The sequence below is a fragment of the Ailuropoda melanoleuca genome, chromosome 15, assembly GCF_002007445.2.
Source record: "Ailuropoda melanoleuca isolate Jingjing chromosome 15, ASM200744v2, whole genome shotgun sequence".
Classification (NCBI taxonomy): Eukaryota; Metazoa; Chordata; class Mammalia; order Carnivora; family Ursidae; genus Ailuropoda; species Ailuropoda melanoleuca.
In genome coordinates, this window is record NC_048232.1 from 84,500,292 (window position 1) to 84,520,857 (window position 20,566).

At 50.5% G+C, this 20,566-nt stretch overlaps 3 protein-coding genes across 5 annotated transcripts; 2 read left to right on the forward strand and 1 right to left on the reverse strand.

Moving 5' to 3' along the window:
- The first annotated feature begins 6 nt into the window (after nt 1–6).
- Nucleotides 7–4,383, forward strand: PHETA2 (PH domain containing endocytic trafficking adaptor 2). Of its 3 annotated transcripts, none has more exons than XM_034644451.1 (3): nt 7–306; nt 1,088–1,169; nt 1,992–4,383. In XM_034644451.1, exon 3 carries the CDS (start codon nt 1,997–1,999, stop codon nt 2,777–2,779), a length of 783 nt encoding a protein of 260 aa, XP_034500342.1. In that variant the 5' UTR covers nt 7–306; nt 1,088–1,169; nt 1,992–1,996; the 3' UTR covers nt 2,780–4,383. The 3 variants fall into 3 exon arrangements, with proteins under 3 accessions (XP_034500342.1, XP_034500344.1, XP_034500343.1); XM_034644453.1 differs by lacking the exon at nt 7–306 and adding an exon at nt 315–333; XM_034644452.1 differs by lacking the exon at nt 7–306 and adding an exon at nt 380–800.
- A 244-nt stretch (nt 4,384–4,627) lies between these two features.
- On the forward strand, nt 4,628–8,649 carry SMDT1 (single-pass membrane protein with aspartate rich tail 1). The gene is made up of 3 exons (XM_002926675.4): nt 4,628–4,970; nt 6,320–6,460; nt 8,407–8,649. The coding sequence occupies exons 1-2, from the start codon at nt 4,785–4,787 to the stop codon at nt 6,455–6,457; spliced, it is 324 nt and encodes a 107-aa protein (XP_002926721.1). The 5' UTR covers nt 4,628–4,784; the 3' UTR covers nt 6,458–6,460; nt 8,407–8,649.
- A 1,190-nt stretch (nt 8,650–9,839) lies between these two features.
- NDUFA6 (NADH:ubiquinone oxidoreductase subunit A6) lies at nt 9,840–16,986 on the reverse strand. The gene is made up of 3 exons (XM_002926677.4): nt 16,807–16,986; nt 11,109–11,224; nt 9,840–10,056 (listed from the first exon to the last, which is right to left on the reverse strand). The coding sequence occupies exons 1-3, from the start codon at nt 16,943–16,945 to the stop codon at nt 9,925–9,927; spliced, it is 387 nt and encodes a 128-aa protein (XP_002926723.2). The 5' UTR covers nt 16,946–16,986; the 3' UTR covers nt 9,840–9,924.
- Between the last annotated feature and the right edge of the window lie 3,580 nt (nt 16,987–20,566).

Below are 20,566 nucleotides of genomic sequence, written 5' to 3' on the forward strand. Positions count from 1 at the left end.
CTGCGCGGACCCGGCGACTGAGGCGGCAGCCGCTGCTCGCCGCGGGGGGGCGGTGGCGGGTCGGGGGCTCACCCGGAGGCCCCGGGCCGCTGGGTCCCACGCCCCAGCCCGCCCAGCTCCTCCCACAAGCAGAATCAGGAGACACGCGGTGTACCGGCCCCCCGCGGGCTGTGCGGTCAGGGTCCCGCACCCCTGGGAGGAGTGGGGGCCACGCCCGCCCCCAGGCTCGAGGCGGGGGCGGGGGCACTGCTTCTCCGGCCCCGGCGCCCCTCTCCGCGCCCCGGTGCCGGTACCGGGAGGACAGGGGTGAGGCCAACGCCAGGGCGGCCCTCAGTGAGCACCCCCCCCCCCCCCCCCCCCGCNAGTGAGCACCCCCCCCCGCCTCCCGCGATCGGCCACGGGCATGGCCCCGCCCCCGTGGGGCCCCCCTGTTTCTCTCCGTAGGCCTTGTCATGACCGGTCCTTACGTTACTTCTTAATTTTCTCATTCATTTATCTTTGTCTGTTTACAATGTGTCTCCCCGCTGGAATGTAGGCTCCAGGGGGAACGGATTGCTTTGTCCATTGTTGTATTCTTGGTCATTTCAGTACTTTCTGAGGTCCTCTTCCTGATGGACTGGATACCGGAGGTTACACCGGCAGCCACGGCGATTCCCGCCCGAGACATTCTGGGGCTCGGGATAGTGCTGCAAACACAAAGGAGATCATTGTGGGGGGAAGGAAAGGAAAACAGAAGTGAGGGGCTGCTGGTTGGGTCACCTTGTGATCAGGAGCACTTTAGACACGGCCTCACAGATGAGGTGACTTCAGCCCACAAATAAACCTTGTGATGTGCTAGAAGGGAAAAGCAGGAAGCTGAGGACTCTTTAACTCTGACCTTGCCTTTTGCGGGGTAGGGAACTGAGTTCTGCGAAGTGATGGTCAATTGCTCTGAAGTGCCTGGTCTGGGTGGGTGGGTGGGTAGGGAGATTATCGGGGGTCAGGGGAGGTCTCCTGGAGGAGGCGGTGGTTTAACTGGGTCTCTAAGACTGAGCAGGAGTTCTTATCCTTTAGCATGCGGTGACGGGGTTTGGCGATTGTTTTGCAGGTGCCCTAGGAACCACATAGTCAAAGGGCTAAGCCCTGTGGTTGGACAAGAGGCCCCCGCCCTCTTGCTGTGAGCTCTGCTGGTAAGTGGGTCACTGCTGAGACTCGCCCCCCGAAGGTGTGAGGGCATCAGGAGACCAAGCTCTGCTTCTCACTGGTCATGCAGTCTTGGGCCTTTGTTCATCTTCACTGCTCTGAGCCTCTGTTTTTCATGCGTCAGGAGGACAGCTGGATCAAGTGCCACTTACGATCCATGGGGCACCCACATTCAGTGGTTGAGGTTGGTCCTACCCAGCCGGGCCTTGTGTTCATGCCACGCTCTTGTTTACTGAGTGGGTCCCTGTCTAAGCCCCCATCAATGAAGGAATGGGGCTGGCCTGTCCCACCCTGCCTTCATCTGGCCCTGAAGGCTACAGATTCTTAATTAAAAGACAATGAATTTAATGAATGAGAGGCTGGCAGGGGCCCAGGAGGGTCACAGAAACCGTGGAGGTTTGGTCTCAGGGTTGGAGCTAAGGGACCCCTGGATTAAGGGATGTTTAAGCACAATGATTTCTGCGGGTTCAGAGTCCATTTCAGTCAGCTGATGCTTTTTTCTTTGGATTTTAAAAAGCTGTATCAAACTTCTCCATACCTCCTGGTCTGGGACAATCACATTATCCTTCTCTTGGAGTCCCCTGCTGTCCAGTGTTTTGTATGCCCCTCACAACCACCCTTTGAGAGAAAAGGCAGGGACACTAGCGCATTTCATAGATGAGGACACTGACAGCCTCAGGGCACACAGCAAGTGAGTAGAGGCCACAGGGCAGGGGCCCAGGTTTCCTCCAGAGCCAGCATTCTTTTCCTGACATGGGCACAGAGGCTGCCTCCCTCTCTGACCTGTGGTTACCCGTCTTCCCTCACAGTTCTTATGGGAGCCATGAAGCTGAATGAGAGGAGTGTGGCGCACTACGCACTGAGCGACTCCCCGGCTGACCATACAGGCTTTCTGCGCACTTGGGGTGGGCCAGGGACTCCACCGACCCCAAGTGGCACTGGCCGAAGGTGCTGGTTTGTCCTCAAAGGCAACCTGCTGTTCTCCTTTGAGAGTCGTGAGAGCCGGGCCCCGCTGAGCCTGGTGGTGCTGGAGGGCTGCACGGTGGAGCTGGCCGAGGCTCCCATGTCTGAGGAGTTCGCCTTTGCCATCCGCTTCGACGCCCCTGGCGTGCGCCCACACCTGCTTGCGGCGGATGGGCCCGCGGCGCAGGAGGCCTGGGTGAAGGCACTGTCCAGGGCAAGCTTTGGCTACATGCGCCTGGTGGTGCGCGAGCTGGAGAGCCAATTGCGCAATGCCCGCCACAGCCTGGCCTTGCATCGCCACTCATCCTGGAAGGCCACTGGCAGCCACTGGAAGCCCCAGGCTCCTGACCGCCGGTCTTCGGGCCTGGAAAACGGTCACTCCCTCTTCAAGGATTGCAGCCCCATGGACTTGGTTGAAGAAAGGGGCAGCAGGCCCGCACGACGGGGCTTGGCCGAGTGGCAGGGCCCTGCCAGCCTCTTTGTAGGCAGGAGGCAGAGCCCCTCGTTCCCTGAGACCTCCTACTTCTCTACCCTGCACAACTTGTATGGCCAGGAGATCATGGAGCTGAGGCAGCGGTGGCTGCAGAGGGTCTGGGGGAGCCAGACAGAACGTAAGAATCAGGATGGGCCCTGAGCCTCAGCCCTTTGGGTTCTGCCCTTATCCTGCCGGTCAGGACTGCAGGGCCAGTTCTTTTTCAGCAATTTAATGTTTATTCGGTTTAAAGTTGCTTTTTTTGAGAGGGTTCTTTCCTTCCTGCTTTTTAGACATTCTCCAGGTTCCAGATCCACCCTTGTTCCTGGAGGGGACTGAGGGATCATTCTTTCCGGCCCCTTTATTTCCTGAGGCCCAGAGAAGTGGGGATCGCTTAGCAGCCACAGAGCCAGACCCAAGTCCCCTGCCTCTGTGCTGACTGCCCCTCTCTCAGGGGGTACTAATGAAATGGAGGAAGTAGGGAATATTATGTGGCCATAGACTGCCGTGCCTTTTTATGTACTCACCAGACTCTACAACCACAACTTCCTACACAGGGAGTCTTGCATACATTGAAATACCAGAAGTTGGCTGAAGTGTTGGCTCAAAGGACTGACATCGTCAGAGAAAGTAGATTTATTGTCATGGGGGTTTCTGGGGCCCAGGTCTTTCTGCGTGGTGGGGCATAGGACCCCCACTCTGCAGTTTGAGTGGGGCCCTTTGGAGGGAGAGGGCCTTCAGCCAGCAAAGGGGGATTGATTCTGCTCAGAAAGTGTTGGGGCCCCCAGATTCTCCTTGGCTGCTCTGTCTATAGATGGTGCTGGTCACTGCCCCAGGAGGGGCTGGTGGCTTTTACATGTCAGCAGAAATCCTTCCTGTATTCTGTCCTTAGCAGCTAGCTCCTGGAGCTGCCACGTGGGAAGCTGAAGGAGTGGGGAGGCAATGGGGCTCCCTGGGGAGGCCAGGTGTTATTTTGGTTCTCAGTCTGGGTCATTCCAGGAGCTTGGACACAGGATTCCCACCACCCTGTGATTAACTCTTCTCTCCTAACGGTACTCCCAAAGAGCCATTCCTGATCCTGAACCTGGCCTGGGGACTCATTCACCGTCCTGCTTGTCAGCCAGTGCACATCTGCCAAGACCCTCTCATTGCTACTCTCAGCAGCGTGGTACTGAGTGTTTTCTTTATTGATTGTTTAGGGAGGCAGTGACCAGGTGGAGAGAGCCAGCAGCCAGACTAGCCTGAGCCCTAGGGGTGTGGAGCAGTGGCTGGATGGAAGATGCAGAGCCTGGTCAAGACATCCCCCCTCTGCCTGCACACAACCTGCCCCTTCTTAGCCTCTCCAGCGCTTACTAGGGCCTTGGGTACACTGTCCGACTAGGTCTAGAGTCTTGGACTCAGCCTCGTGAGTCCAGGACGCCGAGAGGCCACCAGGGTCTGGAACCCGTTCCTGCGGGCTTGCTTTCCAGGAAGAGGGGCTCAGCCCCCACGCAGAAGCCCCACAGCCCACTGCGCCTTGTTTTATACACAGATACTGCAGGCTTTTGTTATTATTTTTACGGTTACAGCGTTTTTTTTATACGATTAAAACACTAAGTTTTTATTACTCACTTTGGTTCCTCAAGTTTATTTCAACAATCACTTGACCAATTTGTGCGAACCCCCCCTCTACCTCCTTCGCCTGTATATAACGCATACCTTGGCAAGAAACCAAATTACAAAATCATCCAGGTAGTACAACTAATAGATTTGAATTATATATTTTGAATGTTAAAAAGGAAAATACAACTCTGCGAGGGTCAATGAAAGTGACCTCTCTTTTCAACAATCACCTGCTCTGCCCAGCCCCGGCGGTCCAGAGTGAGGGAACAATGGCGGAAGTAAGAAGGTTCCACCAGGCCTGCCCGCCTGAAGACCCCGCCCGCCAGGCCCGGAACGAGGCAGCTACTAGGGCGTCGGCGCCCTCCTCGTGACGTCACCACGTCGGGCGGGTGACAAACGCCTCTTTCGCACCGCCGCTGGAACTCGGCGCACTGCGCCAAGTGTGAGGACTGGGGCTCGCGTCTGATCCCAAAACCTCGCGAGCTTTAGGGCAGCGCGCTTCCTGAGCGCGTCACAGGGGCCGGGCGGTGGGGTCCCGGTGCCGGGCTAGGGGCGGAGCTGGGAGATGGCGTCCGGAGCGGCTCGCTGGCTGGCATTGGCATCCGTCCGATCCGGGGCTTTCCGGAGCGGACCGAGCTTGAGGAAAGGTGGCGATGTCTCCGCCGGAGGGGTTGGCTCAGTTCGGAGCTTGGTACCGTCGAGGTCAGTCATCGTTACTCGCAGCGGCGCCATTTTGCCCAAACCGGTGAAAGTGAGTGTCTGCCTGGAGGCGGGGCGAAGGGGCCGCGGCCAATCATTATGGGGGAATGTACGCTGACTGATAGGAGCAAAAGCCAATCATAAGACCGCCTTAGACCGGAAGACGGATCAAGGACAAAGTTTAGGAATGAAGCGCTGCTAATTTTGACAGGTGGGAGGAAATGGGTCAGATCCCTGTGTTGCGTTGGGCGCACGGAAGCAGAGGATGGGGGGCGAGAGCTGAGAAAGACTGCACTTTGCACTAGCTCATCGTTAGGAGTGTGGCGCCCCAGTTCTCCAGGCCACAAGACTCGGCTTTATGAGTCCACTATAGACAGATCACGTAACCACTCCGTTTTTGTCTACGTCACAATTGATAGGATGAAATAACGAAAGGGTTATTCCTTTCCTTGTGAAAGGATTTTGTAAATAAAGGGTACGTGGGACAGACCTTATTTCTTTAGGAGTTTTGATCTAGTACTTAATTCATGTGATTCGCAGTCCTGAGAGGTGGGCAGGGAATTTTTACAATCACTATTTCTACAAATGAATAGTCGGGCCAAAGCAGTGAAGCCGTGAGGCTCCAAAGCTAGCAGCGAGTTAGAGTCTGGAATCCAGGTTTCTGGCTGGTACACCCCCTCCCCACCAGGTCCGATGTTTTTCCACTGCTGAATGCTATCACGTGCCCTGAGTAGCCTTGGGTTTTTCTAAGTAAAATGGAAACAGCCCCTTACACCAAACAAGTGTGCTTTTTGACTCCAGGGCTGTGTGGGAGTTACAAAACAAACACAAATTCTCTTAGAGCTGGTCTGTCGCACAGACAAGCGAGTTCAGGATTGTTTCGTGGCAAGAGGCAGGGTCCATATTGGGGAAGAGCTGCCTTATAAAAAGGCACAGCTGGAAAAAATTTTTCGAAACTCCTAGGAAAATATGACAGGATATGTTGAAATTCTACTGAAACTCCCCTAGTCCATCCACACAGCTAGTCTTTTATGGTAAGACATGCTCCATTTTCAAAACATGGTTGTGTTTAAGATTTAATGTGGTGAAATTAAACTTATCGGGCACTGGGGAATCTGTTAAAGAACTGTATGGAGTATCCTTCCATGGTACATGCACGTCTAATTTTCAGATGTCTAGAGTGAATGCCTCATTCTTTTCTTTCTGGTACCCACGTTGATGGCCATAAAATAACCTTATCTCCTCTTTTTTCTTGCTCTGAATTTTTCCAAGATCTTTAAAATCACGTAGTTGCGTTATTATGGGTCTGGGTTCCACAGGAGTGCCCCTGAGGGGCCAAGCCTTCTGTGGTCCCACGGGGTGGGCTCTGGAGCTCACAGCCACCACTCTGCCCCTCTGCAGATGTCCTTCGGCCTTCTCCGTGTGTTCTCCATTGTGATCCCCTTTCTCTATGTCGGGACGCTCATTAGCAAGAACTTCGCTGCTCTTCTTGAGGAGCACGACATATTTGTCCCAGAGGATGACGACGACGATGACTAACAGGTACGACTTCCTTTTCTCCTGCGTGGACCAGGAACGGGAAGGGGGTGGGGCATCTGAACTCTGATGCAGTCGGCCCTGGTAGCAGTTCCTGGTCACTTGAAGCAGAAGTGCAGACCTTTAATAAACGGACTCACTTGGCTGTTTTTATTTTGCCTTTGCTCTGTGTTGATGAGGAAAACTATCTTACGGACTTAAAAATTCATTGGGATGGGGCGCCTGGGTGGCTCAGTTGGTTGGGCATCTGCCTTCAGCTCAGGTCATGATCTCAGGGTCCTGAGGTCAAGCACCATGTTGGGCTTCCTGTTCAGTGGGGAGTCTGCTTCTCCCTCTCCTTCTGCCCCTTCCCCCCTGCTCATGCTCTTTCAAATACATAAGTAAAATCTTAAAAGAAAAATTCACTGGGATCTCTTCCAGCTGGGTTGATCCCATCCAGGATTTTTTTTTTTTTAAAGATTTTTTTATTTATTTATGTGACAGAGAGATAGCCAGTGAGAGAGGGAACACAGCAGGGGAGTGGGAGAGGAAGAAGCAGGCTCCCAGCGGAGGAGCCCTACATGGGGCTCGATCCCGGAATGCCGGGATCACGCCCTGAGCCGAAGGCAGACACTTAACCACTGTGCTACCCAGGCGCCCCCCATCCAGGATTTTTATTTGTCTTTTATGTACCCTTGTTCTCTCAACCCACAATTTAATGCCTTACACACCCACCCCAAACAGCTTCATTCTCCACATTGAAATTTAGAAACTGCAGGTCTTCACCATGGTCAGCAAGGTCACCAAACCCTGTGCCTGTTCCATTCAGCTTTCTGGTGTTGGCTTCCAGTGCTCTTATACATGCTGCTTGGCTGCCTTTCTGTTGTAGCTAAGGATAGTTCTGGCTCTGTAGTCTGACATTCAAGCTTGCCGTGACCTGGTCACACCTATTACTCCAGCCTCACTTTCCATATTCCCAACCACACACCTATCCCCAGTATCCACTATTTCCTGAATTACCCACGTTTACCCACTCCCAAGCAGTGGCTCACTCTTACTCCCAATTGGAAGGCTATTATTTTCCACTACTTTTTTTTTTTAATTCATTTGAGAGAGAGACAGAGCACAAGCAGGGGGATCGGCAGAGGGAGAGGGAGAAGCAAACTTCCTGCTGAGCAGGGAGTCCGATGTGGGGCTCGATCCCAGGACCTGGAGATCATGGCCTGAGCCGAAGGCAGTCACTTAACCAACTGAGCCACCCAGGAGCCCCTATTTCCCACTACTCTTACTTCCACCAGTTCTTCATTGTCTTTGATGAAGTCTTCCCTCATTCCTCCATTTGAAAGTGACTGCTGTGTCCTCTGACTGACCAGCACCTCTTGTGGACAGTCAGTATAATATGCTTAAATAGGGGCACCTGGGTGGCACAGCGGTTAAGCATCTGCCTTCGGCTCAGGGCGTGATCCCAGCGTTGTGGGATCGAGCCCCACATCAGGCTCCTCCGCTATGAGCCTGCTTCTTCCTCTCCCACTCCCCCTGCTTGTGTTCCCTCTCTCGCTGGCTGACTCTATCTCTGTCGAATAAATAAATAAAATCTTTAAAAAAAAAATAATATGCTTAAATACACAGGCACACCCCCAAATTCTACTAGACTAAAAGTTTCTTGCTGGCAAGGAACATGGTGTTTGTGTTTTAAGTAAGCTCTACTCAGTGTGGGCCTTGAACTCACGATCCCAAGATCAAGAGTCGCATGTTCCACCAACTGAGCCAGCCAAGTGGCCCCAGGAATATGTTTTTAATACCTTTGGGCCCTCAGTGCCTGGTCTCTGATGAATGTTCATTGACTATGTGAATGAATAAACAAACTGCCTTGCTCCTGCCTTGTTTGGTAGAACTTCTCTGGAATGCTCTTTTTGGTATGTGGATAGGGGGCTGCTCTGTGCCCAGTTCACTGCTGCTTTCCTTTCTTACAGGACATGGAAGAAGTCAGAAAGGAGACAGCCCTAACTTAATTATGATATGGTGATACTCATAGTCTCTACTCCTTCCCTATCAGAAGGGCCCAGGGAAAGCCCTCAGTCTCTCAACTCCAGTGAAGCCTCCTGCACCATCTGTGACTGGAGCCCAGATCCCCAGGCTCTGGGAGGTTCCCAGAAATGTGCTGTCCACTGAGCACAATCAGCTTATGAATAAACATGATAAACATCAGCTCCGTATGACTGCGTGGTGGCTGAAATATCTGAATATGAGTAGACCCCAGTTGTAGTTTCTTGTCCTTGCAGTCCTTCTCTAGCAGCTGAACATAATGGCCTTTGATTTACAACCCAAGATTTCCAGGCCCCCCTGGATCCACAAAAGTAGTTATAGCCACCTGGGACCTATTTTCATTACTTACAAAAGTCCAACAGAAACTTTCCCCTCGGTAAAGATGCACAGGATAATTAAAGCCTCAAGCTTGAGTAACACTGGCTAGTTATCACATGCCAGTCATAAGCTTTGACTGTTTAAAACTCCTTGAGAAACACTGTTATTAGAATGAATCTTCCAACACTTGGGTTCCTTAGATGAAAAGACAGTAAAGGGGTTGGTGGTGCTGAAAAATCTGGGAATGCTCAGAGTGACTACCTACAGATCCTGAACCCCCCCCTCCAGCATTTAGACTGTCCAGGGAAAGAACCATCATCGAGAGCAGAGATGAGTTCTTTAACCTGTGTTGACATTTATTCTCCTGTCACTGGAGCTATAGCCCGGTTTGCAAAACCAGCAGAAATATTTCTGTTCTGTGTGCACTAAACAACAGTGTTCCCAGCAGAGTGCCTAACTGGGCAGGACTGGGGCTTGTTGCAGGTAGATGGCTAGGCCTCTTCAGAACCCAGGGAGCAACGGCCCAGCTTGGCAGCCGACTTCTATGCCTGTCAGTGCTGCTCTGATCTCTCCAACAGCAAGAGCTGGCTAATTTTGGATAACCTGTGCAATCCTGGGGGCTGTAGAAACATGGCTAAATTGGGGCGCCTGGGGGGCCCAGTCAGTTAAGCATCCGACTCTCGATGTCGGCTCAGGTTGTGATCTCAGAGTCATGAGATCGAACTCGGAGTGGGGCTTCACGCTGGGCGTGCAGCCTGCTTAAGATTCTCTCTCTCCATCTCCCTCTGCCCCTCACCCCGCCCTCTCTCTTTCAACAAAGTTGTCCAGCCTGATACCCAGAATGATAGTTTCTGAGCAGATGGTCTCATCCTTCCTGTTTACTGACATGCAAGGCTCTGAGAAAAGAGAATCTAATTTACAGGAACCACCACACTTCAGGAGAGGGAAAGAACAGGTGGTGTGTATACTAAGACCCCACTTGTTCAGGCAAAAAGTGAGACGGACTGTGGAAGAGGAACTTCCCACGGGCTCAGCAACGGAATTCTATTAGGACGTGACCATCACATGGGGAGTTTATTCGTGCTCTAACATACTTAAATACCACCATGCACCTTTCCCGAGTGACTTCATGGGTCAGGGCCAACATAGAACTTGGACAGGAAATCCTTTGGCCTCGGCGCTTCTGTTTCATGGAAGAACCGCATGACGTGTGTCCGCTGCTTCCAGACGTTAATCGTTTCCTCCAGTTCCATCTTTCCCTGCACAAGTGAGGGGAGAGGTGTTCAGTCAGAGTGGCTGAGGGGAAGGAGCACGACACTGAAGGCCAAGATTCTGTTCTCTGCTCTGGCACAGACTTACTGAGTCACCTTGTAACAGGGCAAGTAACATCCTCTGTCAGGACCACAGTTTCTGCATCTGGAAAATGAGGTGGTTGGGCTAACTGATCACTGAGGCCTTTCAAATACTCTTTAACTCTGTAGCTAACCGATCCCAAGAGGAGAGACTTCCAGGTTAACAGGCGTCTGCCCCATGACTGCCTATTTACACAGGACGCAGCGAACCAGCCTGCCTCTTCCGGCTGTAAGGAGCAATCTGGTGAAGCAGTAACTTCCAGGAATGAGGTTCAAGAAGAGTTTCAAACTTTCCACCTTATGGCTTTTTTCTTTTTTTTTTTTTTCCAAAATACAAGCGCCGGGGCGCCGGGGTGGCTCAGCCGGTTAAGCATCTGCCTTTGGCTCAGGTCATGATTTCAGGGTCCTGGGATGGAGCCCCGTGTGGGGCTCTGCACTCATAGGGAGTCTGCTTCTCCCTCTCCCTTGGCCCCTCTCCCTGCTCATGAGCACTCTCTTACTCTCAAATAATAAAATCTTTAAAAAATAAAAAAATTAAATAAATAAAAAATAAAAATGCAAGCCCCGGTGGGTTTTTTCTTTTCTTTTCTTTTTTAAAAGATTTTATTTATTTATTTGACAGAGATAGAGACAGCCAGCGAGAGAGGGAACACAAGCAGGGGGAGTGGGAGAGGAAGAAGCAGGCTCATAGCGGAGGAGCCCGATGTGGGGCTCGATCCCATAACGACGGGATCACGCCCTGAGCCGAAGGCAGGTGCTTAACCGCTGTGCCACCCAGGCGCCCCCGGGTGGGTTTTTTCTTGAACATTCTTGTATTTAATCAGGTGATAACCTCTAAGTTCATCTGTTTCTTTGAAATACTAAACAAAAGTTACTGACCCAGTAGTTGCTTTTTAAACTTGGGAGACAAAACTGAGCAGCTCTGGACAAGCTGGCTGCTCTTAGGGAGGGTCAATTACCTTAATGACCAGAAGATCCACCACCCTGGGGTCTGTGACGTGAGCATTCTTCATAAACATTTCTCGGACTTTATCCCGTCCTTGCTTCACGGTGATGTCTAGCTGGAATAAGTGCACTGAAGAGAAAACACGATTCAGGGTAGAAATTACATGGTTAAAACCTAATTAAAACCTTTACAAAAACTGAGTCAGTGGAGAGTCACTGAACACAGGTTGCCCATTCATTTCATTCAGCAATTATCGGCCTGACCCTAAGCCAGGTGCTTGAGGCTGTAGCGGAGGGAGACGTGGCGCTTGCTCTCAAGGAGCTTACACTTCGTTTGAAGAGACAAGACTGCCGCATTGAACTACAGCCCAGTTCAAGAGTGTGAACAGCCTGGCTTCACAGCCCAGCTCCATCACACCACCTATGTGATCTCGCAGCCATGAACTTCTCTGTGCCCGAGTGCATTTGTTTCTGAGGGAAAGGAGGGTAATAATAGCACATTAACTCCAGAGCTATTGGGAGGATTCCAGGAGATAAGACAAGATGCTTAGAACAGTGCCCGGCATGGAGTAAGCTCTCAAAAATACCAGCATTATCATCATACAGAACAACTGAGAGGAGACGCAGTGATGTGCTGTAGGCTCGTGCGGCACAGACTTAGGGCTGAGGGACACCTCCGAGTGCGTGTGCAGCCAGGGAAGGCTTCAGTCCAGCCTGCGATTACCACGTCAGGTGACTTGGCGGAAGGAACAGTCTCTCAGATTCTAGTCCGAGGGGCAGCCATCCACGAATGCAAACACGTAATCGCAATGTCCAGCAATCCCTGGCTAAGCAGAAGTCTAAAAGAGTGACACAGCCTTAGGGACCTGAGATTCAGATGAGGCACATGTGTGTCCTTTGCAAATTAGGTTTTAGTCGTTTGTATTCCCATCCTCTGGCGGTCGGCCTTCAGTGGATTTGCTGATGACGAGGGCACATCCAGGGCCTTGTGTGGTGGGCGGGATTAGAAAGGGGGGGCACATTAGGCCAAAGGGACAGCATGAACAAGGCTTATAGGCTAGAATAAGCATGTGGTGGGGAAGACCTCTGTGTGCTCATTTGGTGAGGATGCCTTGTGCTGTGGCCTTTCCCATGACATGTCCACTCCCATCTACAGAATTATCAGAACCAGCTCTGAACACCATGAGAGTTATGCAGTGACTGAATGAATCGACAATAAAGTTCAAATCTTTAACTACACTCAATTTAGTGACAGTGATAGAAAAATAAAGCTTCTCCTGAGGGAAATTCCACGCCACGCTGATCCCACAGGGAAGAGGCAACAGCAGAAATATAACAGGAGAAACTGCAGCCCAGCCTTATAGGGAAGTGTTAACAGAGCTCAGAAAATCACGCACACTGGAAAGAACGCAGGACCCAGTGGTGTGCTGGGGCAGGCTCTCATGGAGCCTCTCTCCCCAAATCTGCTTCCACTTTGGTAGCTTAAAATCAACCATGGTGGGAGTACCAGCCCCCAGAAAATGGGAAAATGCTATAAATCTGGGTTCCCACCAGTCTGTATCATAGTAGGAATTTTATTTTTTATTTTAGAAAGAAAGAGAGCAGGGGGCGGGGCAGAGGGAGAGGGGAAGCAGACTCACGGCTGAGAGGGAAGCATTACAGGAGGGCTTGATCTCACAACCCCCAGTTAATGACCTGAGCAACCAGAGCCGAAACCAAGAGTAAGACACCAGGTGCCCCTCATAGTAGGAATTTTAGAAAAAAGCAAACAAAGGGACGATAAGACAAAGAGATACAAAAACAAATGCAAACTAACAAGGATCCTAGAATTTAGAATCCTCCCGTTTGGGGAATGAGGCCTACCGCACTGTGGGTACTTGCCTGAAGTCATAATATTGGTCCCTGGCACGTGTGGGCCTGGAATCCAGGTTGTTTATTGTTTTTAAAAAATTTACAATCTGGTGCTTTTTAAAGGAAATGAATATGAGGACTCTTCTTCCCCTGCTATCAGTGTTTACCTTTCCTGCATTTTTATATTAGATTTCTGCACAACCTTGGGAGTTTAAAAAAACAAGGTCCCTCTATACTAGGGGAGCCGGTGCCCATCCGCTCCCATTCCTCACGATCTCCTGAACTACACACCAGGGCGCTGGGTGTGCGAGTCTTCTCCTCAGGAAAGTGTTTTTGCTTGCTATGTCAGTTCACAGATCCCTGAATGCCCGACCTCCCACGTTAAGAGCCCTTGTCTCTAGAGAGACAAATTCCATAGCTTTGTCCTAATTTCCCTCCTCCCATCCCAACCCTCTGAACACACCCCTCCACCAGTGAGAAAGGCTGTGGGAAGGCAAACGGCAACAGCCTAAGCTATCACCTGCTGGATCGTTCTTTGGTTTAACTCGGTGGTTCATAAAGCAGCAACGATTTTGCCCACCAGAACATCTGGCAATGTCTGGAGGCATCTGGGGTTGTCACAACTAGGGAGAGAGTGATACTGGCATCTAGTGGACAGAGGCCAGGGTTGTTGTTAAACACGCTATAATGCGCAGGACCGCCCCCACAACAATTGCCCAGCACAATGTGTTGAGAAACCCTGGTATAAATTAATTCCAACTGCTTTCTCAACTCACAGTTTCTTGGCTTACTCTTTGAATTCTGAATATTTAAATTGCAATTTTGAAAAAATCTAAGAGGCTCAAAAGGAAGGTATCAAGTGCTTCTTTTGGATGAGGGTGTCTTTCCCAGCCTCTGTGTGTTTTTCCAAAGTTGCTGTCAAGGTTTTCCTGATTCAGGGAGGCTCTGACACATTAAGAGGGCTGCCAATGATATCCTCAGCCGTTCGTTCCCATTCACTTTGGGAGCATTCACACCAGGCACTGGGAGACCCTGAGATGGGAAGGTGCATGTTGTGCTGGAGAAGGGCAGGGGGTCAGGGGTCAAACCAGCTGGGAAAGGTCTCCCCAGCATTATGAACTATGACCTTGACTAGGGTACAGCCTTCTCAGCCTGTTTCCTCAACTAAAAAATAGGAAAGAAAAGAACCTCAGACCTAACTCCTTTATGGGTACATGGCAAAAATCGAGCGACAACATCCTGTAAACAGTAAAGCTACTATAAACGTTAGTTGCTAAACATTTCAGCACTTACTCCCCATACAACGATTTTAAGTTTTAATGGTCTGGATACATGCCTATCTTCCCGACTAGACCATAAGGCCCCTGAGGGCAGTGCTACTTTACTCACTTTTGTGTCTCTGGGCATCTAGTACTGGCTCTGATGAAATGGAAATTAAATGAATAGTTTCCACAGAAAAGTCTCCTGTTTTGTAACCAGCAAGCCTCATGTAATATTTTTTCAGTGAAGGGATTCAAAGGAGGTAGTTCTGTCTCTGTGCCCCCACGCAAGGCAGCCAGCACCCAGGCAAACGACTGCTATCCACGTGCAGTGTAACCGGGTCCCGTGGGATTCAGGGAGAACTACAGCGGGAGCAGTGAGCCAGGGGTAACAGCTGGATTGTCAGGGTCTGAAGTTCGGCTTCCCTCCTCACTAATGGTGATGAGACACATTTATGTGCCTCAGTTTTCTTATCTGTAAGACATGGAAACAATTCGAACCCACCCTCAAATAAGGCAATGTAAAAAATTCAGCATAGTGCTGGGCCATATGTATGCAATTCAGTAAATGTTAATTATTAGAAATACTATTACTTATTCCCAATTCTTGGTTTGGTTCCTTGGCTGGAGTCCGAATGATGGATAGCAGGACACCAGTGTAGACACAGGCCTGAGCAACTGACCACCTACAGATGACCAATCCTCCCCGTAAAGGAGGTGCCACCCGTGACCCTCCCCTTGTCCTTCTCCCCGCTCCCCCAGGCTCCTCCTTTCAGGACCCTTCTGACTCTGGAATAATCTTCTCAAATAGTATTTAAGGGGAATTCCTGAGAGGGGTTAGTTTAAAAACTGCTGGGTCCTGAATGTGGGTTAACTGGGTCTATCCTCAACTCAGCCACTGACTTTTTTTTTTTTTTTTTTTAAACCCTTCGTAAACCATTCTTTCGCCATCTGGGTCTTGTTCCCCACCTCTTCTCTCTGCAACAAGAAAGGATTCTGGGCACTCACAGAAGTATTCTGCTAGGCAAAATTCTGTTTTTAAACATCTGCAACTGAATCCCCCTCCCAAACACACATATGCAGACACTTGCTACTGTCACTTCCCTATACCTATTATCCACCTGTCCCCTTACGGCACTTAAATTTGCAGTTCCTGAAGGGCCAGTTCACTTAAGTTTCTCCCTCCCTAGTATCCTGGGGTCAAAGTTCTGGTCATCAGCAACCTCTCAAAAAGTCAGGATGAGGATAGGGACACTGTGGAACAGACAGTTGTCATACATCAAAAAACTGGATTCTGCAGGGATGCTCCTGCTACAGATAACAGTAATAATTAATAATAATAATAAAACAACAACAGTAGCAGCCAACATTCAATAAGTGCCAGTTAGGCTTACCCTAAGCAATTTAGATATATTACCTATTTAATACGGGCTACTCTCTGAAGAAGGTACTATCATGATGCTCATTTTACAGATGAGGAAACTGAGGCATAGCAAGATGAAATAATTTGCTCAAGGTCACACAGCTAATAAGGGACAAGGTCTGGAGGCAAGTCTCTATAACTACCACGTTCTATTGCTTCTCACACACTGGCTGGGAAGTGACAGCCTCAGCAGGCAGCTATGGTGCTCCAGCTCACTTTAAAAACACCTTCCCTCTCAGACTAGCAGTGACAGTCCACATTAAAACACTCAATCAATCAACAAAACAACAAAATATCGACAGCCCCTAACATTTGTACTGTCCTTGCCAGTTTAGGTGGGCTTTCCCCCAGTCTTCCTCTCATCAGGGACACTGGGCAGTGCTGAGAGGGAAATACCAAGGTAAGAAAACAGAATCTCTGCATCCAGGGACCTTGTATTTCAATCTCTCCAGTAAACAGACTGGTTCTCCGACATCTAAGTAAGTGAAGGCAGGGGACAGTGAGGCAGTAGGGGACAGGCGATTAGGGGGGAAGGAGAGGAGTTCCTAAGAAGTAGAGCTAGGGAGCAAGCTTGGGAAACTGGATGTGGGAGGAGGCCATCTCACCTGGACTGGAAAAGGCACCACCGACTTAACTGGATGACCTTGGGAAAGTCACTTCCCTTCTCTGGTGGTCTGTTTTTCTGTGGGGGATGTGGGAAACAAATGATCGCTCAAGTCCTACAGCCACTTTGTTTATATAATCTAATGGGCACCTGTAAATACATTCAGGAACTCTACGGAAGACTTTGGGTTCCAGATCCACCAAGGGCTGGCTCTGGGCCTCGGGGGCATCACTTCTCCTCTAGATCCCTCACATGCCTCACCTATAAAATGAGCATGTCATCCACAGTCCCTGCTCTCCCTGCCAAGGGTCCGGTAAGAATTACGGGGCACAAAAGGGCCAAAGCGCCCAGGGCGCCTAGAAGGGCGGTTCGGATGCAGAGCACGGCTGGTTTGAGTCCGGCGCCGCCGCCGGGTCGGGTCCACCAATGCTCCGGTGACCCTCCTCCCCTAAGCACCCGGAATCGCCTGTGCCCAAGTCAGTGACCTCAGCTCCTCCCGGGAGAAATAGGAGGCCAGGAGGGCTGCGACCTTGGGCGGCTGCATCTGGAGCCCCGCGTGCGCCGCGGCCTCTCACCAGTGTTCGGCACCTCTCGATACCAGGCGCGGTACAACTCGCGCACCCTCCGCTTGGCTTCGTTCATGTCCCGACTAAAAACGGGCTTCACTGAAGTGGGAGCCGCAGCAGCAGCCCGCCGGAGGCCGCTCGCCGCCATCTTGCTAAAGAAATCACCTTCCGCGAGCGCGGCCGAAATACGAAAGTCTTTTGTCATTGGTTAAAACTGAAAGTCACGCCCCTAAGCGCCACGGGTAGGCGGGAAGATAGCTGTGAGGCTCTCTCATTGGCTGGGAGGCCTCCATCTCGGGGTGGGAACGGCCGCTGGGGGCTGCGCATGTCCAGGTGCGTAAACTCCCGCTCAGCCGTTGGTGGGCCTAATCGTTGCCCAACCGCGCCGCCAGGGGTCGCTCGAGCGCCAGACTGGCGGCGAGGCAGCTGCTTGGCGTCCCCCAGCGTCCCGCCCGCCACCTGCTCGCCCCGCTCCTTTGGTTGCGCCCGTGGGCGCGCGGGCCTCGCATAGCTTCGCGGGTCGCTTTCCCCGGGCGGGGGCCGCGGGTCCCCAGGAGCGGCGGAAGCCCCTCATGGCGCCTGAGCTTCCTTGACGCTGGCCTGGCCTCTGTGCGGTTTTTCTGCAGCAACATTTTTTTTTTCTTTTTTTCCCCCCCAATAAACCAACTCTTCGGAAGCGCCGTGTAGCTGCCAAAGCGCTTTCCTGGCCTTTGGCTTCCTGGCGCTTCTCCACATTCCGGGCAGGTAGGTTCTATCAACAGCCGCGTTGTAGACAAAACTGTTTTCATCCTAAACTATGGATCTCGGTGAAAAGCAGCCCAGAAATGTGGAGCCTGGCATCGACTATCCTGAATATCCCCTCCGTTGCTGGCATTTTTCTAGTGAGTTTGCCTCTGACCATCCCGGGCGGCCCGGAGGTGCGAAGGGAGAAATAATAGCTAACGCAGCGCAGGCCACGCACTAGGCGCACTAGAACGTTTTACCTGGTCTTCTTTAATCTCATGGATCGGACAGGATCTGTTAGCACCCCAGGAAACAGGTGGTGTAGGTTCTAGGTCACGTGCCCGGTGAAGGCACCTCCTCCCCGCCCCGCCCCTGACTGGCAGGGACCTTGTGAGTGCTGGGGGAGGAGCAGGGACTCGGGCTGAGCTTGGCTCTGGGACCCCAGCTAGCATGGAATACCGCCGCGTCTTTCCCAGGCTTTCCCGTTTTAAAGGGTAAAAAAATCCGATTTTTGTTCCCGTATTACCTTTTATTTTTTATTTATTTATTTTTTTTTTAAGATTTTATTTATTTATTCGACAGAGATAGAGACAGCCAGCGAGAGAGGGAACATAAGCAGCAGGAGTGGGAGAGGAAGAAGCAGGCTCATAGCGGAGGAGCCTGATGTGGGGCTCGATCCCATAACGCCAGGATCACGCCCCGAGTGGAAGGCAGACGCTTAACCGCTGTGCCACCCAGGCGCCCCCCCGTATTACCTTTTAAGACGTATCTGCATTTAAGTGAGTTATGCGTTCAAAGGAAGCATGCACCCTATACAAGTTCAAAGCATGGTAATAAAATGGAAACTGAAGCGTCAACCACAACCTTAAGAAGTGGTGATAGAGTTAAGGTTTATATAAGCATACTGTGCTCTCGACGGCCGCTGGTTCAGTTCTCGAGCACATTAACTTGTTCATGCGTAAGGGCACACCTGTGGGATAAGCACTGCTAGACCCATTTTACAGATGAGAAAACTGAGACATAGACGAAGTTACTTGACAGCGTTGGCTTGAGACCCAGATAGCCGGCCACGGAGTCTGTGCTCTGCCTCTCACAGCACTTACATCATCATATCCATCTGTCTAATTCTAACCCCATCCATGCTCCTGCCTCCTCCAGGAGTAACCACTATCATGAATTTAGTGTTTAATATTCCTTTTCATTGAAAAAAAAATGGCTTCCAAAACAACCCACAGACTGGGAGAAAATATTTGCAAATCATATATTCCATAAAGTATTTGTATCTAGAATATACAAAAGACTCTTACAACTCAATAATAAAAAGACAGCCTGATTTAAAAACAAGCAAAGATGGGGCGCCCGGGTGGCTCAGTCGGTAGAGCATCTGACTCTTGATTTCAGGGTCATGAGTCCAAGCCCCATGTTGGGCATGGAGCCTAGTTTAAAAAAAAAAAAAAGCGAAGGTGACAAACCCAATGGCAGGGAGGATATGGAGCAGTAGGAACTCTGTCGTTGCTGGTGAGAGTGAAGCATCAGACAGCCACTCTGGAAGTCAGTTTGGCAGTTTCTCACAAAACTAAGCATACTCTTACCAAATGATCCAGCGATCACGCTCCTCGGTCTTCACCCAAGTGAGTTGAAAACTTTTGTCCACCCAAATACCTGCACACAGATATTTATAACAGCTTTGTTCATAGTTGCCAAAACTTGGAAGCAACCAAGATGTCCTTCAGGAGGTGAATGGATAAAGAAACTTTTGTACATTCACACAATGGAATATTCTTTGGCATTAGAAAGAAATGAGCTATCAAGCCATGAAAAGACTTAGAGGGGGGCACCTGGGTGGCGCAGCTGGCTGAGCAGCCCACTCTTGGTTTAGGCTCTGGTCTTGATCTCAGGGTCCTGGGATGGAGCCCCGCGTCGGGCTCCACGCTCAGTGTGGAGTCTGGTTAAGACTCTCCCTCGCTCTCCCCTTGCCCCTCCTCCCCTGAAGTAAATAAATAAATCTTAAAAAAAAAAAAAAGACATGGAGGAAAGTTAAATGGATATTACTAAGTGGAAAAAGCCAATCTGGAAAAGTGGTATGCGGTATAATTCCAGCTCTATGGCATAACAGAAATATACAAAATTGTGGAGACAATAAAAAGATCATTGGTTGTTGGGGGCTGGGAGGAGGGAGCAAGGAATGAGTAGGGGAGACTCGGTGTGATACTGTAGTGGTAGATACATGTCATTATGTTTGTCCAAACCCACAGAGTGAGCCCTGATGTCAACTGTGGGCTTTGGATGACGGTGGTGTGTCAGTGAAGGTTCATCGGTTATAACAAGTGCACCACTCTGGTGGGGGGGTGTTGATAGCAGAGGAGTCTGGGGTGGGGGGTAAGGATATATGGAAAATCCCTGTACATTCCACTCAATTTTGCTCTGAACCTAAAACTACTCTAAAAAATAAAGTCTATTTTTTTAATGGTAAAAGGATTTGAATAGCTTATCTCCTAAGAAGATATACAGGGACATGAAAAGACACTCAACATGGTTAGACATTAGGTAAATGCAAATCCAAACCATAACAAGACACCACCTCTGACCTGCTAGAATCCTACAACAAAAAGACAATAGTCAGTGTTGGTGAGGATGTAGGGAAATTGGAACTCTCATACACATTGATGGGAGTGTAAAATGACACAGCCACTTCAGAAAACAGCCTGGCAATCTCTTAAAAACTCCAGTTCCGGGTGTCTACCCAGAAGAAATGAAAACATTTGTCCATATGCAAATGTTCATAGCAGCACTGTTCACAGTAACCAAAAAGTAGAAACAACCCAAAAGTCCATCACCAGATGGATTAAAAAAAAAGGTGGATAGGGGCGCCTGGGTGGCACAGCGGTTAAGCATCTGCCTTCGGCTCAGGGCGTGATCCCGGCGTTATGGGATCGAAGCCCCACATCAGGCTCTTCCTCTATGAGCCTGCTTCTTCCTCTCCCACTCCCCCTGCTTGTGTTCCCTCTCTCGCTGGCTGTCTCTATCTCTGTCCAATAAAGAAATT

Bases quoted from the DNA above. Each gene is read 5' to 3' on its own strand.
- PHETA2 (XM_034644451.1), top strand. From the start codon at position 1,997: ATGGGAGCCATGAAGCTGAATGAGAGGAGTGTGGCGCACTACGCACTG.
- SMDT1 (XM_002926675.4), top strand. From the start codon at position 4,785: ATGGCGTCCGGAGCGGCTCGCTGGCTGGCATTGGCATCCGTCCGATCC. The intron at 4,971-6,319 runs GTGAGTGTCTGC...GCCCCTCTGCAG, and splicing joins TTTTGCCCAAACCGGTGAAA to ATGTCCTTCGGCCTTCTCCG.
- NDUFA6 (XM_002926677.4), bottom strand. From the start codon at position 16,945: ATGGCGGCGAGCGGCCTCCGGCGGGCTGCTGCTGCGGCTCCCACTTCA. The intron at 11,225-16,806 runs GTGAGAGGCCGC...TTTTCTCTTCAG, and splicing joins TCGAGAGGTGCCGAACACTG to TGCACTTATTCCAGCTAGAC. The intron at 10,057-11,108 runs GTAATTGACCCT...TCACTTGTGCAG, and splicing joins TGGATCTTCTGGTCATTAAG to GGAAAGATGGAACTGGAGGA.